The following is an 18,457-nucleotide window of genomic DNA, read 5'->3' on the forward strand; positions in this document are numbered from 1 at the left end:
TCAGAGCAATCTTTGTTACAGTCAACTTTGAATAGAAAAACACACATGATATATTTGATTTTTATAAGAGGCAGGTTTTAGTCATGGTATTGCTCCAAATGATGTACGCAGCACATACATTCTGTTATGTTACATTTTTCAGTATGAAATTTATGGTTTCTATTATTGTGAAGTAGTATGAAGAAAGACCACTTAAATGCGCATGCGCTTACGTCACGTACAGTAATACTGTAAATTATAATTTGAAAATGTACTTTTTTATTTAAAAAAAATCGAAGTCAAATCCACTATCACCTCAGAAATAGTTAAATTAATTTTAATGTAACAAAGAAATAAAGCACTTTATGAATTTCCGCCCTGTGTTTGATCACGTGACCATGTGACGTAGCGAGCAACATGGCGACCTCCGCTGAAAACAATGGCGCGTCAGTGAGGAAAAGACGCCTCAAAGGTGGTTTAACAACAGACGCAAAGTGTACTGACAGCATCAGCAAAAAAGATGCGGCGAACACAGACGAAGGCACCAATAAAGGAAAGAAACACCAGTCGTTACAAACGGGGACTTTCTGGCTCACCCGAATTGTGCTGCTGCGCTCTGTTGCCTTTATTTACTGTGAGTATGTTGTCTTTAATGTAAATATATGAGTCAGTTGTTTTCAGGGACGTCAAAAGCAATTGTTTTTTTCCCCTCCTCCCCTTTTTGGTTTTGCTTTATTTCTTGGTATATTTTTCCTTCAATAACACTTTTACACAACAATACTTTTGGGATATCACCAGTAAATGTTCAACTTGTCATGACAATCAGAAAATTCTCAAATCTGTCTTTTTCCTCTAGTTGTGGCGTTCATGGTCGCTTACAACCAGAATAAACAGCTGATTGGTGAAAACGGCCTGATGCCATGCAAAAGCTACCTTAATAGTGTCAAGCGCTACGTGGGAGGAAAAATAGGCATGGCTGCTCTGGCCTACACACCCTCCATCCTCTGGTTCTTGGACTGGAGCAATATGGACGCCAACCTAGACGCCATCGCCTTGTTGGGGATGACCCTCTCTGGTTTTGTTCTGGTGACGGGAATGGCCAATATGGTGATCATGGGGACCTTGTGGGTGCTATACCACTCATTGGTCAATGTGGGACAACTGTGGTAAGCGTTTTGGATTCACTCAAATAGTAAAGGTGACATATGGAAAATTGACTTTTTTAGTTGCTTGTGTACAAATAGTTAGGGTTGAAGTCCCTGCCCACACACACAATGTGAAATGAAACAATATTTTGTGAGCTACCTATTTGCCGTGCTCTTGAACTGGGAACTGTTTTAACTTATGTGTCCTTTAAAAGACCATCTTCATGGACTTAATTGTATCAACAGTTTAACTTTTTTTTATTTATTTTTTATTTTTTATCCCTTGGCAGGTACTCCTTTGGTAAGTTTACATGATCCTACTGTCCAAGCACCTCCCCAAATGTGGGTTTGAAGAAAAACTTTCTGTGATGTATACAGGTTTGGATATTATTTTTAATGACAGCACAATATTAGGAAAATATTGCTCTGTTTGTTATGTTCCTCTACATGAACTAAAATACAAGGACATGTACATGAGAAGTGCAGATCACCCTCAATCCACATAACATCTACTTTTATTATTATTGCCGTTACAAATTATTAGCTACTAGCGGGAGCTTTTAATTGTATATCTAGGCTGGGAGAGCCAGCTGTTGGAAACGGGATTCCTGGCCATTTTCCTGTGTCCCGTGTGGACTCTGTCCCAAGTCCCCGGTCGCTGCCCCCCCTCCCTCATCTGCATCTGGACTTTCAGATGGCTAATTGTCCGCATCATGCTTGGAGCTGTGAGTGGAGCTGCCTCTCCTTTGACCACTGAATATAGAATACTACTGTTATTTATATGATGTAAAAAATAAAAAAAACACACAATCAGGTACATTTTCACATATTTAATAGGATCCAATAAAATATCTTTATGTGTTTACATTTCAGGGCTTGATTAAAATCAGAGGCGACAAATGTTGGCGAGACCTCACCTGCATGGATTATCACTATGAGGTAGATTCATTCTCTTTGTGATTTATTGTATTGTATTAGGATAAAATGAGTAAAATTGGATTGGCCACCCTAATATAATTCTACATATTTAGAAATATTTCCCTTCTGCCCGTCAATTTCATTTCAGACCCAGCCTGTTCCAAACCCCGTGTCTTACTACATGCATTTCTCCCCTTGGTGGTTCCATCGCTTCGAGACGATGTCCAACCACTTTATCGAGCTCATTGTCCCCTTCTTCACTCTCCTGGGCCGGCGAATGTGCATTGTCAATGGCGCGCTCCAGGTCCTCTTTCAGGTAGACGGTTTCAGACGATGATGTGTTTGTCTTTTCTTTTTTTTAACATTAAAACAATTGTTGTTACCCGCTGTAATATGACAATGTACTTTGGCATATTATATTATATTCACAACATACCTTATCATCCTTCAATAAAGGAGATTTTTTTAATACATTTTTTATCATTCCACATCTCTGCTGTGTCTCTAGATAGTTCTGATAGTGAGTGGCAACCTCAGTTTCCTCAACTGGTTGACCATTGTTCCCAGTCTGGCTTGTTTTGATGATGCGTCACTGGCCTTCTTGTTTCGCTCCGGAAGTGGAGCCAAGAAAACGGTTTTGAAGATTCAGGAGGAGGATAAAAGTGGACGAACTCCTGAAGTCACTAAAGGTATTTATGTTGTGCCGAGGAAACGGCCCAATGTTATCAACACCCACAGTGTTAAAGACATGACATCAACTTGGACTTGGACTCTCCTTAATGATGATGTGTCAACAAATTCAATATTACCACTGGGGGTAATTCCAAAAAGCGAAGTTAAGACCTTTTCACACTGCACTTAGCAGCCCACCATCGATGAACCTATTCATTGTGCTTGTGTTAAGAGGCGGGCACCATGGAATTTACCAATGCTCTCTGGCACTGACTGAGCGAGTGCAGTGTGAAGAGGGCTTTACCATGTTTATTGAACCTCCTTGGTACAAATTTTTTTTTTAACTTCTCCAAACAATATTTAATTTAATCTTGCCTCTTTTTTTTATTTGTTTATCAGGAATGCGTATTCGTCAGGTGGTCAATGTGTCTTTGGGCATTTTGATTGGCTGCCTGAGTGTTCCAGTGCTCATAAACCTACTGAGTCCCAGACAGGTGATGAACACCTCTTTTGATCCACTGCGCATCGTCAACACCTATGGGGCCTTTGGCAGGTACCTTCAACAGTCATATTGTAGGAGTGATTATTTGAACAAATGTCTCTCTAAAGCCAAGTACAATTAGATTTCAGGGGTGTTTAAAATTGGTGCCATAGAGATGGGACAAGAAATCCCTCAAGCTTCAGCTATCAACATTCGCACCTGTATTGTTTTTCCCATCCAGTCGTTCTCACTGAACAATAATCCCCTCCTCCCCCTCCCCTCTCTCTCTAGTATTACCAAGGAGCGCACCGAGGTGATTTTCCAGGGCACTCTAAGCGAGGATCCCAAAGACCCGAAGGCAGTCTGGGAGGAATACCAATTCCTTTGTAAACCGGGAGATCCTTTCCGAAGGCCGTGCCTCATTTCCCCGTATCATTACCGCCTGGACTGGCTCATGTGGTTTGCAGCCTTCCAGGTGAGCTGCGGTGGTGGATTCACTGCCATACAGTTGTTTGCTTCCTGTTTTATTTTACAATCATCAGGGTTTCCGCAGGTCATTAATAAGTATTAAAAGTCATTACATGGATTTCGCTTAAATTAGGGCCTTCAATGGAATTAACTCATTCACTGCCATTGACGGCTATAGACGTCAAAAATTCACTTGAACTATTTCTATTAGTTTCACTTTTTTTTCTTCACTTTTGTTAACAAGAGTATGAAAACCTAGAATTGTATTTTTATTGTACATTTAGAACCGATATAAAATTTGTCATTAATCATGAGTTAACTAGTGGAGTTATGTGATTAATTACAATTAAAACATTTAATCGCCTGACGCCGCTAATTAAAAAGAAAAGATTAAAAATTAGGAGCGTCAGACGATTACAATTTTTAATTGTAATTAATCGCATGACTTCAATAGTTAACTCACGATTAATCACACATTTTGTATATGTTTTAAATGTAAAATAAAATAAAAATCTAGGTTTTTACACTCTTGAAAAATGTGAAACTAATAGAAATAGTTAAAATTTATTTTTTTACATCTATACCCCTCAATGGCAGTGAATGAGTTAAAAAGCATTAAATATGATGCTCAGAGGAATTAAAATTTTAAATAAAATTGATGTAAAAACATTGTTTTTCATACTTTATTTGATATAAAACTTGGTGCAGAGGAGTCACTATTACACAATTTATCAATAATAAGTGTGATTAAAAAAAGAAATGTATTTGTGGGGACTGTTAACTAGTTGTAATTTACAATGAACAAAATGGCCTGGCGTCCACGAGTTGCTGCACGTTCCAATTACCAATTGCTTTGAATTTGAAAACAATGTCGTTTCTGTCACCAATGTACAACATGAAGCACTACTGCCATCTAGTAGCAGATAATTACCTCAACTCAAATCCGACTCAATGTTTTACACTCCTTTTTTACTTGAAATAACTATGAATTACTTACTAGAAAATGACTATCAATTAACTAAACGATGCAACAACATTTGTATTTGGTAACCATATTTGTCCACTTCTATGTTAAGAGTATGAAAAACTTGAAAACATTTCATTGTCCGTTTAGAACAGATAACGTGATTAATTTGCAATTAATCGTGAATTAACTACGGAAATGTGATGAATGATTATTCAGAATGACCCATTTCCACACAGACCTACGAGCAAAGTGAGTGGGTCATCCACATAGCAGGACGCCTGTTAGCCAACGATAGCGCAGTCCTCTCGCTGCTGGACCGCAACCCCTTTCAGGATACAGGCGTACCCAGGTAAGGGTTCACAGTTTGTAGCAGTCTGTTCATTTATATTGTTAGCTAACCATTCGTGTAGCAAAATGAGGTCTACACAACAATAGCTTATGTTCAGATAACGCCCATTCCACTCAATGCAATACTTTCCACCATTAACTCCTCACATGATTTTGTCTGTCTCAGGTGGGTTCGAGGAGAACATTTCAGGTACAAGTTCAGCCAACCGGGCAGTGCCAGTGCAGCTGAGGGCAAGTGGTGGCTGAGAAAGCCCATTGGTGCCTACTTCCCTGCTGTGGACCTTGCAGCACTCAGGGGATACTTCCAGTCCAGGGACTGGCCACACCCACATATACCAACACGCAAGAACTAATGATATCCGCGACATTGACGCACAGAGGACTATAGAGGTCAAAAGAGCTCTTCATCAACTTAATAAAAGAACATGTTTTGTGTACCTAAATATATTTTGGGACCAACATTAGCCATATGATTGTCATGGTAGGTGTCTTTTTTTCTTTACATATGCCACTGCTTTTGACCAAAATGAAATGAGCAAACAGTTTATTCATTTCAAATGACAAAGCGTTTTTAATGTCAAACATACAGCAGCTGTCAAACTGCAAAATGTATTGCGTAATGAGAATAAATGAACTACTGGTTATAATACAAGATGTACAAGAACTACTGTGTAGAAAATAAGCAGTTGACTCGTTATCTTATTCTAAGCTTGCAAAATAGCCGTAAAGAATGAGGAAAATTAACTTAAAAATATGAAACAATTTACCAATGTAATTTTATTAATTAGCTTTATACATGTGCTTCACCAATTTTAATGTTGAGTTAAATAGCTTATGAATACATTGCGTCAGCTAAATAATACAGCCATATTCAAATTGTTTTTCACTCGTGTCATGAAATAAAACGCTTCCAAATACATGTAGCTGCCAGAAACTGTTTTTTTGTTTTTGTTTTTGTTTTTAAATGTAGTAACAACAAAATACCAATGGGTGGTGCTAAAGGATAGGAACTGTTCCCCCCCCAATGCTAGTAGCGGGCAAACGTTACACGATTGGACTTTATAAAAATTGTCTTCCACGGCATTTTTCAAAGCCTGGAACAGAATGTGCTGTGAATGATCATGTCAAGATTTTTGGATGGTATTTGTCCTTGCAGCATGGACTTTTAAGTGCATTCGTACAAGTAGGCTACAACTACTTTTATTCATACGTCATTTGACTTGTGCAAGAAACAGTTCTTGCCAAATTCTAAATGTGGATGCGTCATCCCCACATCGAAAGAATCCACTGATGTAAAGTTGAAACTATTCGACCAATAGTTTTTGTTTTGTTTACTCCAAACGTTCTCTCTCCAGAAGAAAAGGCATTTCACAGACATTTTGTCCCAGCGGGTAACTTTCGTATTCCATTACCCATGGAACTTGGCTGCCGGTGTAGTGCATCTCCGAGTGTTTTCCAATTCACTTTTCTGACATTGCTTTAATAATTCACTCCTGGGAAGCGGTTTAATTTCCTGGCCTGTTTCCTGAAGCGGTCGGTGCACAATGCGTAACCATCCAATATTACCCGGATGGCGCATCCTTGAGTTGGTACAGGGTGTCACAACTTGCAATGATGCACTTTCAATACTAAGTTTGTGCCAAAAGCAAGACGTGCCTTTGAAGACAAGTTTTTATGAAATAGATTGTGTAGTGCTGTGCTGCACAGGAACCTTGAAGCGTCGTATACACACAGCCACACTTGTACTATTACAATCCTATGTTTACGCCTTGGGGGAGGTAGTGAAATGTTTTGGGTGGACTTTCCCTTTAAACCCTCAAGAGCGAGCTTTGCCTTCTGTTCACTCAAATCAGCAACAAGGAGGGAAGAGAGAGAGGGCTGTTTACATTGTGAAGCGCATCCTTCAGTTACAGTCGCTAGTCCATTTGAAACTGCTCTTTTTTTCTTCTTCCTTTGCGTCAAATGATTTCAAACAAAAACATTTGTTGTTGTTTTTAATCACGCGCGTCAGCAGGACTGATTGGGGGCGCGAGTGAGAACTTCAGCAGCGTCCTCCTCGCGACTGGCGTCACTTCCACCAACCTACAAGAGAACCACTAAAGGAGCATATTTTTATCCTCCTTTTTTTGACTTGGTTATTTATTATTATTATTATTTTGTCTCACCACATGCTGTTAGCGCCTATTGTTACCAGAGCCATGTCCAGGAAGAAGACGTTAAAGGGTAAAGGCACCTCCAAGAGTCCCAAGGGGTCGCCGAGCAGCAGCGGCGGCGGCGGCGGCAGGACGGGGAAAGGTCTGGCCGTAGGTGCGTCGCCGACGTCCGGACTGGTTTACCCCAGCAGACCGTCCATCAGCAGCAGCGGCGAGTTCTATGACATCGCTTTCAAGGTGAGCCACACAGGAACGCAAGGGCATCTAATTAGTCGCAGGTGTAGCCGATTAGTCGCGTATAATTAGTCGCAGGTGTGTACGAGGGCCATTGCTCCGCCAAACTTCATATAAAGTCTACCTTTGTTTGTAACCCGTTTACATTTTCTTTGAAATATGTGGTCTGATTTATCATGTGTAACAACGAGTTAACAAGTTTCATATTTTTGTGTCAACCAACCGTCAAAAATGACCCCTTTCAAGTTAAAGAACAGTTGTTAGCTTTGCGCTATCAAACAACAGACAATAAACATTTGGAGATATTTGCAAGGAACATTGCAAATATCAAACTGACCCATTTCAACACATGTGAAATGAAAACGGTTAATAATAAGCTATGTTTATTATGTTGTTGTTTTTGGAATTTCAACATTCTGGGTCAAATTGACCCAGAGTATAATAATTAGTTCTTATCCCTTTCCTTTTAAAACATTTCTGCTATGAAACACCTCTTCGACAATTACAATTGTTCATTTAGACATTTTCTATTAAATGTTAAATGTCACAATGCTTTTGGAATATTAAAAATATCCTTGGCCAAATTGACAAATTGACAAACTTCCAATTAGTCGTTTTTTTTCTTCTACGACACTTTTCAATTAAAATGGTTCACATTGACATATTTTTAATTAAATATTTATCCGAATGTTTTTGAAACAAACATAGCTCGGGTCAAATTGACCCATTTTAAAATTAGTAGTAAGTAAACTTTATCAAAAGAAAATGGTTCAGTTTGAAATATTTAAACTGACAACTCTTAGTCACAAGCTAAAATTCATTACCAGGTTGCTTTTGGTGCATTAAACATAGCTTGGGTCAAACTGACCTATTTCAACTTTAAAAAACTACAAATAGTATTTCATGATGAAACTTGTTAAAAATGGAATCAAATGAAATATTCGCAATGAAAGCGATTAATAGTGTTTATTTACTTTTTATCATTAAAAATAGCATGGGTCAAATTGACTTGGGAACAATATTCCTGTTCTTGTGAAACTAACCGAACAGGAGAGCTAATTATTAATTTTTGCATACTTATGCAAACCCCATTACTTTGGTTTACTACACTGTTTGAATTCAACCCGATATGTTGTTTATGTTCTTCATTTTAAAGTTTCGTCTCAAAATGTTTTCCTTTTTGAACAAGTCTAATAACCAAACGTTCATTATAGACTACAATGTCACTAAATAGAGTGCAACCTTCATCAAATATGAAATATTAATAAATGTAAAAACAATTTGTAGGGTTTTGCACTCTTGCTCAGAGTGTGTTGGGCCTTACACTTTTGCGTTTTTACCATTTATGTCTACGTATCACGTACTCTCTCTCTCTATATATATATTTTCTTTTTTCCTTGAGAGCTCAGTATTATTCATTTGGCAGCCTTCCCGAGTCAACATGTCATCATCATTGCTCTCTCCTTTTTCTTTTTTTGCGTGCGTGTGTGTGTGATTGCGTGCGTGTTATACCTATTATAAATCCCAAACCCTTCACCTTAACCAGATACTTCATAGTCCCGCCAGAGTCGCGAAGTTGCCAGGAGACCAGAGGAAGGATCAAAGGAAAGAAAGATGAAATAAAGTGAAATTCAGCCAGCCAACCAGACACCACCTACCACCCACAGAGTTACAAAATCACAATCTTTCACCAACCCCAGAAACAGATTAGGGAGACTTCAAGAGACCAAAGGAAAGACTAAAGGAAGGACAGAAGGAGAGATGCTGATGTATACAGTAGAGATGGATAGATGGATAGATAGATATTGTATATTTGCGAATAGGATGAGAGAAAAGGGGATCATTTGCTTCGGGTGTATGCAAATTCCTCATAGGAACAAGTATTAATTTCACACTCTAGTTAATACCAGTTGAAGTGTTGCCCCAAAATTGTTTGCTTATTTACAATTTATTATCACACGGATATTGCTGGAACTAAGGGAAAACATTACAGCTGGCAAATGTGCAAACGGATTATTCCTCACAAAGCACACATTTCCCCCCGCTGTTACTGTCTGCTTGCATTGGGTCCAAGCTCTATAGTGACCCACCAGATCCTGTACAGCACACAAGCATACTCCCATGGTTTTCAAATGAGTCAGGGAAAGAAAAAAAACGTGCTTGGGATTGCTCAGACTTTGAAATGGTCTGCAGTCCACTGAGTGCAATTGTAGGCCATCTGTCCTGGCAAGACAGTTTTTTTTTCCTCAACTCTTTAATGGGTGTCATTACATTTTGCAGTTAGCATCTAATAAGAAAGGAAAGTAAACTTTTCGTATGAAATCAACACTACAATCAAACCTCTCTGTGATTCTGAGCACAAAAACACTATTTGGGATGTTAATGACATCGTTCCTCTTGTGTCCTAGGTGATGCTCGTGGGAGATTCAGGTGTTGGAAAGACCTGTTTGCTGGTGCGCTTCAAAGATGGAGCCTTTCTCGCTGGCAGCTTCATCTCTACTGTGGGCATTGACTTCCGGGCAAGTTTTTCCTGCAACTCACTCGGTTCTGAACCTGTAACTTGCACTGTTAGCGGAGTGTGATAACGGTTTGAAGACGGTATCTTGTGGAAGGCATTCTATAGCTGCAAATGGGGATCCAGCTTCATATCTTCTTTTATCCACATGGTTGTAAATGCATTTTGTGACAATAGACACATTTGTCAGTAATAACTAATTATATGATTTCCAAAAAGGAATGAAGCCTCTTCGCATGCTGTGAAAGCTCTCAAGCAAGTAATTCAATCTATAGGATGTTTTCAACTTCTGCTCCTTCCTCATAGTCTCTCTTATTTTTATTTTTTTTTATATCTGGAACATTAATTTTTTTACAATGGATGAGATGACCCATATGCAGTTGCGAGTGGTGGATGGTAAAACGAGGAGTAACGCAAATACTGTACTGTTGTGGTTTGCGAGTAGCTATTACACAAGCAACACCAGAGAAATTGGTTGATTAAAGGCATGTTTACCCCAATTTTATACATTTATTTCCCTCCAAGTTTTAAATCTCCATATTTACGATCTCGTAGTGTTCACACTCGACCCAACTCCCGTTCAAGCAGAGCAATCGCGCCTCAATTTGTTTTAGCCAAACCCAGCCAGGGCAGTTTTGGATCCTCATGGGGTGACCACAATCAGGCTGATGATGATGATGATGATGATGATGATGATGATGATGATGATGATGATGATGATGATGATGATGATGATGATGATATCAGCCTTTCTGTGGCTCTCCGGGGGTTTGACCGGTAAACAGGAGGCGATGGTTTGAATTCCACCTGAGGCAGTTCAAGTGTTCTCTTTTTTATATATTATTATTTATCTTTCAACTCCAATTGATAATTTGTAATTTTCACATAATTTATCTTTCAATGTACTTCATAAGCATTCAGCTGTTAGCATTCAGCTGTTAGCATTCAGCTATTAGCATTCAGCTTTCAGCATTCCCACGCAATTTCTGCAGAAATTGCACTTTGCCTAGTTCTAACTTGTTGTTGTAGTGCTGTCACTATCAAATATTTTTAGAATTGATTAATCAATCGATTATTCAATCGATTAATCGACTGATCTGATTTATTTTAATATTGCATTAAAATGTATTACAAAAGCATTTCTTCCTGATTACTGTTTATTAACCAGTGATTGGCCTTTCTTTCGTACTTGGTATTTGTATAGTGATTAAAAAAGCGGGGGATTGATGTGCTGTTACTGGTTCGGTCACTGTTTTCCCCCAAAAAACGATGTTTGCAAATGTCTTATTTTGATTAAACACAGAAGATGTTCTTTCATGAAGGACTACAGAAATCGGTAAACAATTACTGTTGATATGCTGAAATCACATGATTTGGACAATTTTAAAATTAAAAAATGGATCCAAATGATCCAAAAATATTTTTATAATCGAGTAGTCATTTGGATCAATTAATTTGATCATCAATTACTTGTTGATTAATCAATTAATTTTGACAGCTCTACTCCAGTCGTTGTACTTTTGAGTAGAAATGCAGTCATGGTGTATCTTCAGACTGCAACAGATTGTTATGATTATTTTTAACAAGATGTTTTTGCTTGCCTGTCCACTTTGTTATTTATAGCAAGCGGGGAATTATAATCCGGGGAATTTCAATTCATGCTTTGGTGCATTTTGTGATGCAAGGGCTGTACCGGGTGTGGGGGTTTGTTGCTCAAGGGCACTTCAACAGTAGCCGGGAAGCAGACTCGATTGCTGATTTTACAGTACTGTCTGATTTTACAGCACATTTAACCATTTTAACAGTTACTATTTACCTAATTGAAACCCAAAAATGTATAAATCTGTTTTTAAAAATATACTGTGTCCTTTACTCCCAAAAATGTCTTTATACTTTTTTTTTATGCTCGAGCATACAGAAGGCTTTGATAGAGCTTCTGTCATGACGAGGTCGCTTAAAGCAATGGCAATGGCCAGCAGGTGGCAGCAGAGTATAAGAGATCAGCTAGGGCTATAATTGCAACAAGCCCTTTTTGCCAACAGCTTTGTGAATGAAACTTAGCTATATTTTAATGCTAATAAAGTATACTTTTTTTTCTGATGAAAGAAGAGACTTTAATCTTTCTTTTGGTAGGTTCCATGTTTTTATAGCAACAGAATATAATATTCTGTGGGCCATGCAAAAATCAGTCAAAATACAGTAAAACAGCCGGGAGCGAAGGGGCTTGCTTCAGTAAAAATGGCTAGGAGTGAATGAGTTAAGAGGATTTGAGTATTTATAGTACTTATAGTAACATTTTCATTATAATTAACTGAGCCATTTTAGATCATGAAAGCATATAACCACCATCATGCTCGTTAAAATGAATCCAACTTAACAAAAGAGCAACAACAAAACTTTTAATAAGCATCATCTTAAAATAAGAGACATTTATTATTCTCACAATGGAGGACTTTGCAAGAATAATAATCTTTTCAACAGAATGATTTTGCCTGCGCTCCTTTGGTGTCAACTAAAAATAATCGGAGCGGATGTGAAAAGGCAAAAATGATCAAACACTTTCATGCTAATAAGATTCCATGGGACGAGATCACCAGTGACGCTTATTTCTTCCCGTTTTACATAATCTACCTAATTCCTACGCTGTCTCTTGGTTCTTAATTCTCTCAACTGGAGGGCTTCATTGGACAGTGTGTCAGTTTTTTGGGGGCCCGTAAGTAATTCGGTGATGTAATGAGGCTGATTTTCTGTTGTATGTTGTTCGGGGCATTGGCTGGACGAAGGTTAGCTACAAGTCTTTGGCTTTCCTTTGCGCGGCACTTTTTGAGTGATTGTTGAGCAAGTAACCATGACAACCCGGCGACACAATAAATACGTGGCTGTGTTATTTCAGTACATTCTGCTTATTTGGCAGACAGATGGCTCCCACGTTTTCCAAGCTGCACGGACAGAGGTCATCAGTCGGGGAAGGAACATGTTGCGGTGACGGCGTGACTAAAATTAGCCCGTGTTGACAAACCTCGGTGTGGATTTGTTGCAAATATTCCTGGCAGTTTGGCCTAAAAGTCGCTTTGCTTTGCTTTACAACTCTTGCAGTTCGTTGTGCTCCGAATTGGAAGCGTTCCAATTCAATCACAGTTGCTGAAGGACGCCAAGCTGCTGGAGCCAGACAAGGTTCAAAACCTGATCTGTGCTCTAGACATGTTTTTTTTTCTCTTTATTGCCACAACAAAGCATTTTCACTTTGCAAATGTGACATTTTGGAAAAAAAGATGGAATTTTGGGGTTTGACATTGAGTGTGTGGTTACACATTTGATCAACTATTTGCAGCCTGCGGAGGTGTGCTTGATTTAGTCTCACCCCCAAAAATGACAACTGCTCCTGGCAGTATTGTTCGACTCGGTACGACACTGGCAATGAAACAGCAATTCAGAACATTCCAGCAAAAATATTTACAGAAAGGCTCTCGCTGACCTCCATTGTCGTCTGCAGAAGTTTAACACCAAAAAAAAAACTGACTAAGAATGAAATGATTTAAAGTGCTGTCTACAGAAGTGAACATTCAATATCCTTTAACTATCTATGCATGCTTTTAGAGATAGACTGTTTTATTTATTTATTGTTTTTTTGACGGATAACGGACATTTGGAGCCGATATTCAATTTCAGTAAAAGGGAAAAAATATTGGTAAAACATTTTTTTAACTTTGTTAGAATGTCTTAAAGGATATGTTTATTAAACAACTTTTTAGATTTGCAAAATGTCTATTTTTATTTTTATTTCGACTGAAGCAATCCCCTTCGCTCCCGGCTGTTTTACTGTATTTTGACAGATTTTGCAAGGCCCACAGAATATTGTGTTCTATTGGTATAAAAACATGGAACCTACTAAAAGAAAGATTAGAGTCTCTTCTTTCATCAGGAAAAAAAGTAATTTTCTATCTGTTTACTTGTTGGAGCAAATAGCATTAGAATATAGCTAAGTTTCATAATTACTCATAAATCAGTTGAAAACTGGCTAAAAGAGCTTGTTGCAACATGGCTCAGGTTGATCTCTTATAATCTGCTGCCATCTGCTGGCCATTTTTTTGTAATAACTACCATTGCTTTTAGTGGCTTCTTCAGGTCAGAGGCTGTATCAAAGCCTTCTGTATGCTCTAGCATAACAAAACAAAACATTTATAAATATGTTCTTGGGACCATGGCAATATTTAAAATAGAACGTTTTTATATGTTTTTGGGAGCAAATGAGTTAACTGTCTCTGTATGCTTTTAGAGATAGACCGATGTTGTTATTGTTTTTTCAGAGCAGATGCCGATTATTACTAGTTAGATATTCAATTTCAGTAAAAGGAAAAAAATATTGGTATAAAACCTTTTTTAAATACAAATTCCAACTCTTAACTTTGTTAGAATGTCTTAAAGCATATGTTTATTGAACAACTTTTCAGATTTGCAAAATATCATTTTTTAAATATATTTTTTTAAATCTTAGACTATGTTTTAAAATTCTAACAAAAACTTCAGGGAGCTCCCAGGGCCATAAGTATGTCTTAAAAACTATATAAGAAACTAAAAAGTAAATATCATAGCTCCCTATAGTTTTTTACTGTAAATAAATGTTCAAAATTTTCAAAATAACTGAAATGTTAAATTTTCATGTATCTTTGTTTTACTTTCAAACAAAAACAATAGATGCAGAGAGTTCCTCGGGTCAGTAGCATCTCATAAAGTTAATTGAAAATGTAAATAGATAGTTCCCTGAGGTCAACACAGTTTGAAATGGATCTATTATTGGCCGTCAGATTTGTTAAAAAAAAAAGGGGGGGGGGGAAGAGGCCAATACCGATGTTCGTCAAAATGCCAAATATCGGCGCCAATAATCTGTCTATTGCTATTTTGTATAATAGTGACAATTAATGAAACTAGGATCAATTTACAACACTAGCTGATGAGAGAAAGTGGCTTTTTATATACACATTTATATTAGTATTTGCACATGCATGCACCACACCGCATATAAAGTTTTGTGGAAATTAACAATACGCACAATACTGCTCACATTCGTGCTCTTTCGCTTGTCAAAGTAATTTTACTTTTTTTTTTTTCATTCAAGGAAAATGTGCCTTTCTTATCATAAATAAATACCAACCTTCCTGTGAACCTCCAAGGTGCCACACTGTCATTCCTGAAAAAAATGAAAATGAACCTTTTGAGTTTTATATTTGTTTGTGTGGAGGTGGCGCTGCAAAAGAAATCAAAGGAAAAGTGCAATTTAAAGATAACAGTGTGAGAGTGAGGCCAAATCTGGCACGCAGTCGGCCCAGAGATGACAGATGATGCTTCTCTGTGAGTGAGGGAATGTGTGGCTTTGTATGAAAGTGTCAATTTACACAATGGGCAGAATTTTCTCAAACGTTTTAATTGATTGGATTGATGACGTCGCTCACTCTCAGTTTGTCTGGTCTTAATGTGAACTTGTCGCCTACTTCCACTTGCACTGTGCGTCATATTCATAGTACTGTACTGTTAGTTGTGACAAATGCAGCCCACCCATTTTTCATCTCGGCAGTGGCAGTTGCAGCACATACTACATATTCTCCTATGGAGGACCAAAAATGTCAAAAAAAAAAAGAAGTGAAAATAAAATTGGATATGAAAATATAATTCTAAAAATAAGTAAAAAGAAAGAAAGAAAGAAACTAAAAAAGTATGAATAAATGTGGAAATAATTACAAGAATAAATACATAAATAGATTTAAATATAAATTAATAAATCAAAAGGCTCTGCTCTCATTTATTTATTTTATGCTGCATACGCTGTTGACATAGACGTCTAAACATTATTTTTGTGCCAGCATTACAGCAGCTCTTGACAGGTAATGGGGGATGCTTTTAACAATGGACTTGGTGAAAAATTCTAGTAAGTATTTCATCTTTACATTGAGCACCGGAGCTGTAACCTCTGAGAAGCACATCAACACAACGCTGAAAATAGTTTCCTTTGTGTTGAAGCTGTTTCAAGGCTATTTCTATGTGTGATTTGCTCATCTTTGTGCTCGCAGTCACCTCTTAGGTAATCAATCATCTGTTATGCATATAGAACAGCTCTTTTTTTATTATTTTTTTTTATTTTAGATTTATTTTTTATGAAGTGCCATATTGAACATTCAGTGACCAGTGTGAGAGCTGTAACAGCAAATTAGACTATGGTAACTAATATTCAGCACAACATTGTAAATCGAGGCAGTGTCAGTCGCACATGCCTAAAACCATATTTGCTTCAAAATGCTCAAACTGTCAGTCCAAACAATATCAAGGCGTCAACAAATGACTGCAACGTGCTGCAGTGCTCCCCAAGCGCTGATGGAGCTTGCTCACCATGGTGGAAAATGGAGAGAGAACTGCCAGAGCTCTGGCAGACATCCCGACAGTCCAGTAAGATTTATAGCGGGAATGGGGAATTGTGTGTCGTATCTCTACAAATAATAAATGGCTTATAGGGCACTTTGGGCTTCATGCTTAACAAAAACATTTTGCGAAGAAACTCAACATATTTTAATACATGTTTAAAAAAATGGAGATGTATTTTTTTCATTTTTTTCCCAGATTAATTTGAACTCATTCACTGCCATTGACAGCTATTGATGTCAAAAATTCATTTGAACAATTTGTATTAGTTTAACATCCCCCTTCCCCCCCACTTTGGTTAACAAGAGAATGAAAACCTATTTTTTTTTTAATTGTACATTTAGAACAAATATAAAATTTGTGATTTATTGTGAGTTAACTCGTGAAGTCATGCAATTAATTGCGATTAAAAAAAATCGCCTGACTCTCCTAATTTTTAATAATCTTTTATTTTTTTAAATCGCGTCAGGCGATTACATTTTTTAATTGTAATGAATCGCATGACTTCAATAGTCAACTCACGATTAATCCTAAATTTGATATCTGTTCTAAATGTACAATAAAAAAAATTCTAGGTTTTCATGCTCTTGTTAACAAAAGCGGAAAAAAATATTAAACTAATGAAAATAGTTCAAATTAATTTTTGACGTCAATGGCAGTGAATGAGTTAATAATTAACTCTTTGACTGCCAGACGTTTTCAGAAAAGGGATGCCGTCAGTGCCAGCCGATTTAAGCATTTTGACTGATCTTACAAGGTCCACAGAAAATGTTTTGTTTGGACTATGGAAACACACATACTACCAAATGAAAGATTGGACTTTCATCTTTCATCAGAAAAAAAAGTTTGTTTCTACCTTATTCCGTTCTTTAGTAATCAACAATAGAAAATGGTTAGTTTCACCCGATTTCGCTTGTTTTGGACTCAAATACGGAGAAATCAAGCTTTTAGTGAAACGATATTATTTCATGCATTCTAGTGAATTTTACACTTCTTTTTGTCCATGAATGATGCCACAAACACCTAAATAGTGCTTTACTTCTATAAAACACTACCACCAAGAATGAAAAAGTTTTTTTTGATAGCAAAATACGTTTATTTACATTCAACAGTGTAACAATTTGACAACAATTTGGCAAACTATTTACAAATGTGTGCAACTGTGGTGCTATTTACAAATATGTGGATGTTTCAACGACAGTTTTTCTTTTTCTTTTTTCTCCCCTGCGTGCAAGGAGACGCAACAGCATTTGCACAACAGATTGCCTCTTCGCGTGCAAAAGCTCCACTTTCTTGCAGGCCGTTTTTTCCGGGGAATAGCAAGTATATACTGCAGTGTGTGTTGCCATCAAGCCTAATATCAGGATCATGCTACGGTTACGTTACGGTGGTGTTACGTCTGGCTTCCTCATGTCCTTCAGTTGCTATGCCGAGTGGTAGATGTTCTGATCCATCTTATCCACTCCATTCATGGTGGCATCGTAGTCCAGAACCAGTGTCTTCTCCGTGATCAGACTGTACCCGCTCCTCCGATGAATATGCATTGGACTCGGGGTACTCTTCATTGTCCGACAAAATATCCGCATGTGCAGCTCCGGCGTTAGCAGAGCTAGCCAGTGATGCTTTATGACGTGAGAATAAAGGCCGCGTCCAACTGTGGCGTCAACCTCGGGATTCACCATCATCATCATCATCAATCTGCATTGGTCGATGCCAACTCTTCATCGCCCGATCGAATGTCCGATTGTGTAGAAGTACCCGGTCGGTTATTGTGCGCGTTTTCCGGCCTTAGCAGCGCTAGCCGCGCTAGCCGCGCTTAGCCGGTGAGGCTTACTACGTGATCATAACAGTCGCGTCAAGTCAAGGCTTCCAACTTTGGCGTCAAGCTCGGAGTCATCATCATCGTCGACATCAATGCGCTTTTTAGTATTGATCGATGCTTTCCGTCTTTGAAAAAAATGCTCAAGCGTGAGCTGCTTGCAACCGGTTGCTTGGTCAGCCATTGTGGCTTCATCAGCCATTGTCTCCTCAACACTCTAGCTCCGCCTCACGTCTTCTACTGACGCCCACGGTGCGCGGCCCATCCAACTTTGTGCAAAGAGAGTCATCGCTGCCATCTAGGGGCCAAAACGAGTCCTTATACTAACCAGATCTGCCTGATACTTT

The 18,457-nt window shown here is 38.1% G+C and overlaps 2 protein-coding genes across 2 annotated transcripts in view; both read left to right on the plus strand.

Moving 5' to 3' along the window:
* Positions 1–362: 362 nt before the first annotated feature.
* Positions 363–5,897, plus strand: lmf1 (lipase maturation factor 1). The gene is made up of 11 exons (XM_086063660.1): positions 363–613; positions 836–1,145; positions 1,415–1,425; positions 1,701–1,849; positions 1,998–2,063; positions 2,191–2,358; positions 2,551–2,731; positions 3,114–3,267; positions 3,487–3,670; positions 4,867–4,979; positions 5,145–5,897. The coding sequence occupies exons 1-11, from the start codon at positions 397–399 to the stop codon at positions 5,329–5,331; spliced, it is 1,740 nt and encodes a 579-aa protein (XP_085919786.1). The 5' UTR covers positions 363–396; the 3' UTR covers positions 5,332–5,897.
* A 1,254-nt stretch (positions 5,898–7,151) lies between these two features.
* The window catches only part of rab26 (RAB26, member RAS oncogene family), a 55,322-nt gene continuing 44,016 nt past the window's right edge, over positions 7,152–18,457 (plus strand). The window contains exons 1-2 of the mRNA XM_086063721.1: positions 7,152–7,368; positions 9,774–9,884. Of these exons, the coding sequence (XP_085919847.1) occupies positions 7,177–7,368; positions 9,774–9,884 (303 nt within the window). The 5' untranslated portion in view covers positions 7,152–7,176. The remainder of the gene's footprint in view (positions 7,369–9,773; positions 9,885–18,457) is intronic.

The sequence above is a fragment of the Leptonotus elevatus genome, chromosome 20, assembly GCF_054856555.1.
Source record: "Leptonotus elevatus isolate MCC_2025b chromosome 20, RoL_Lele_1.0, whole genome shotgun sequence".
NCBI lineage: Eukaryota > Metazoa > Chordata > Actinopteri > Syngnathiformes > Syngnathidae > Leptonotus > Leptonotus elevatus.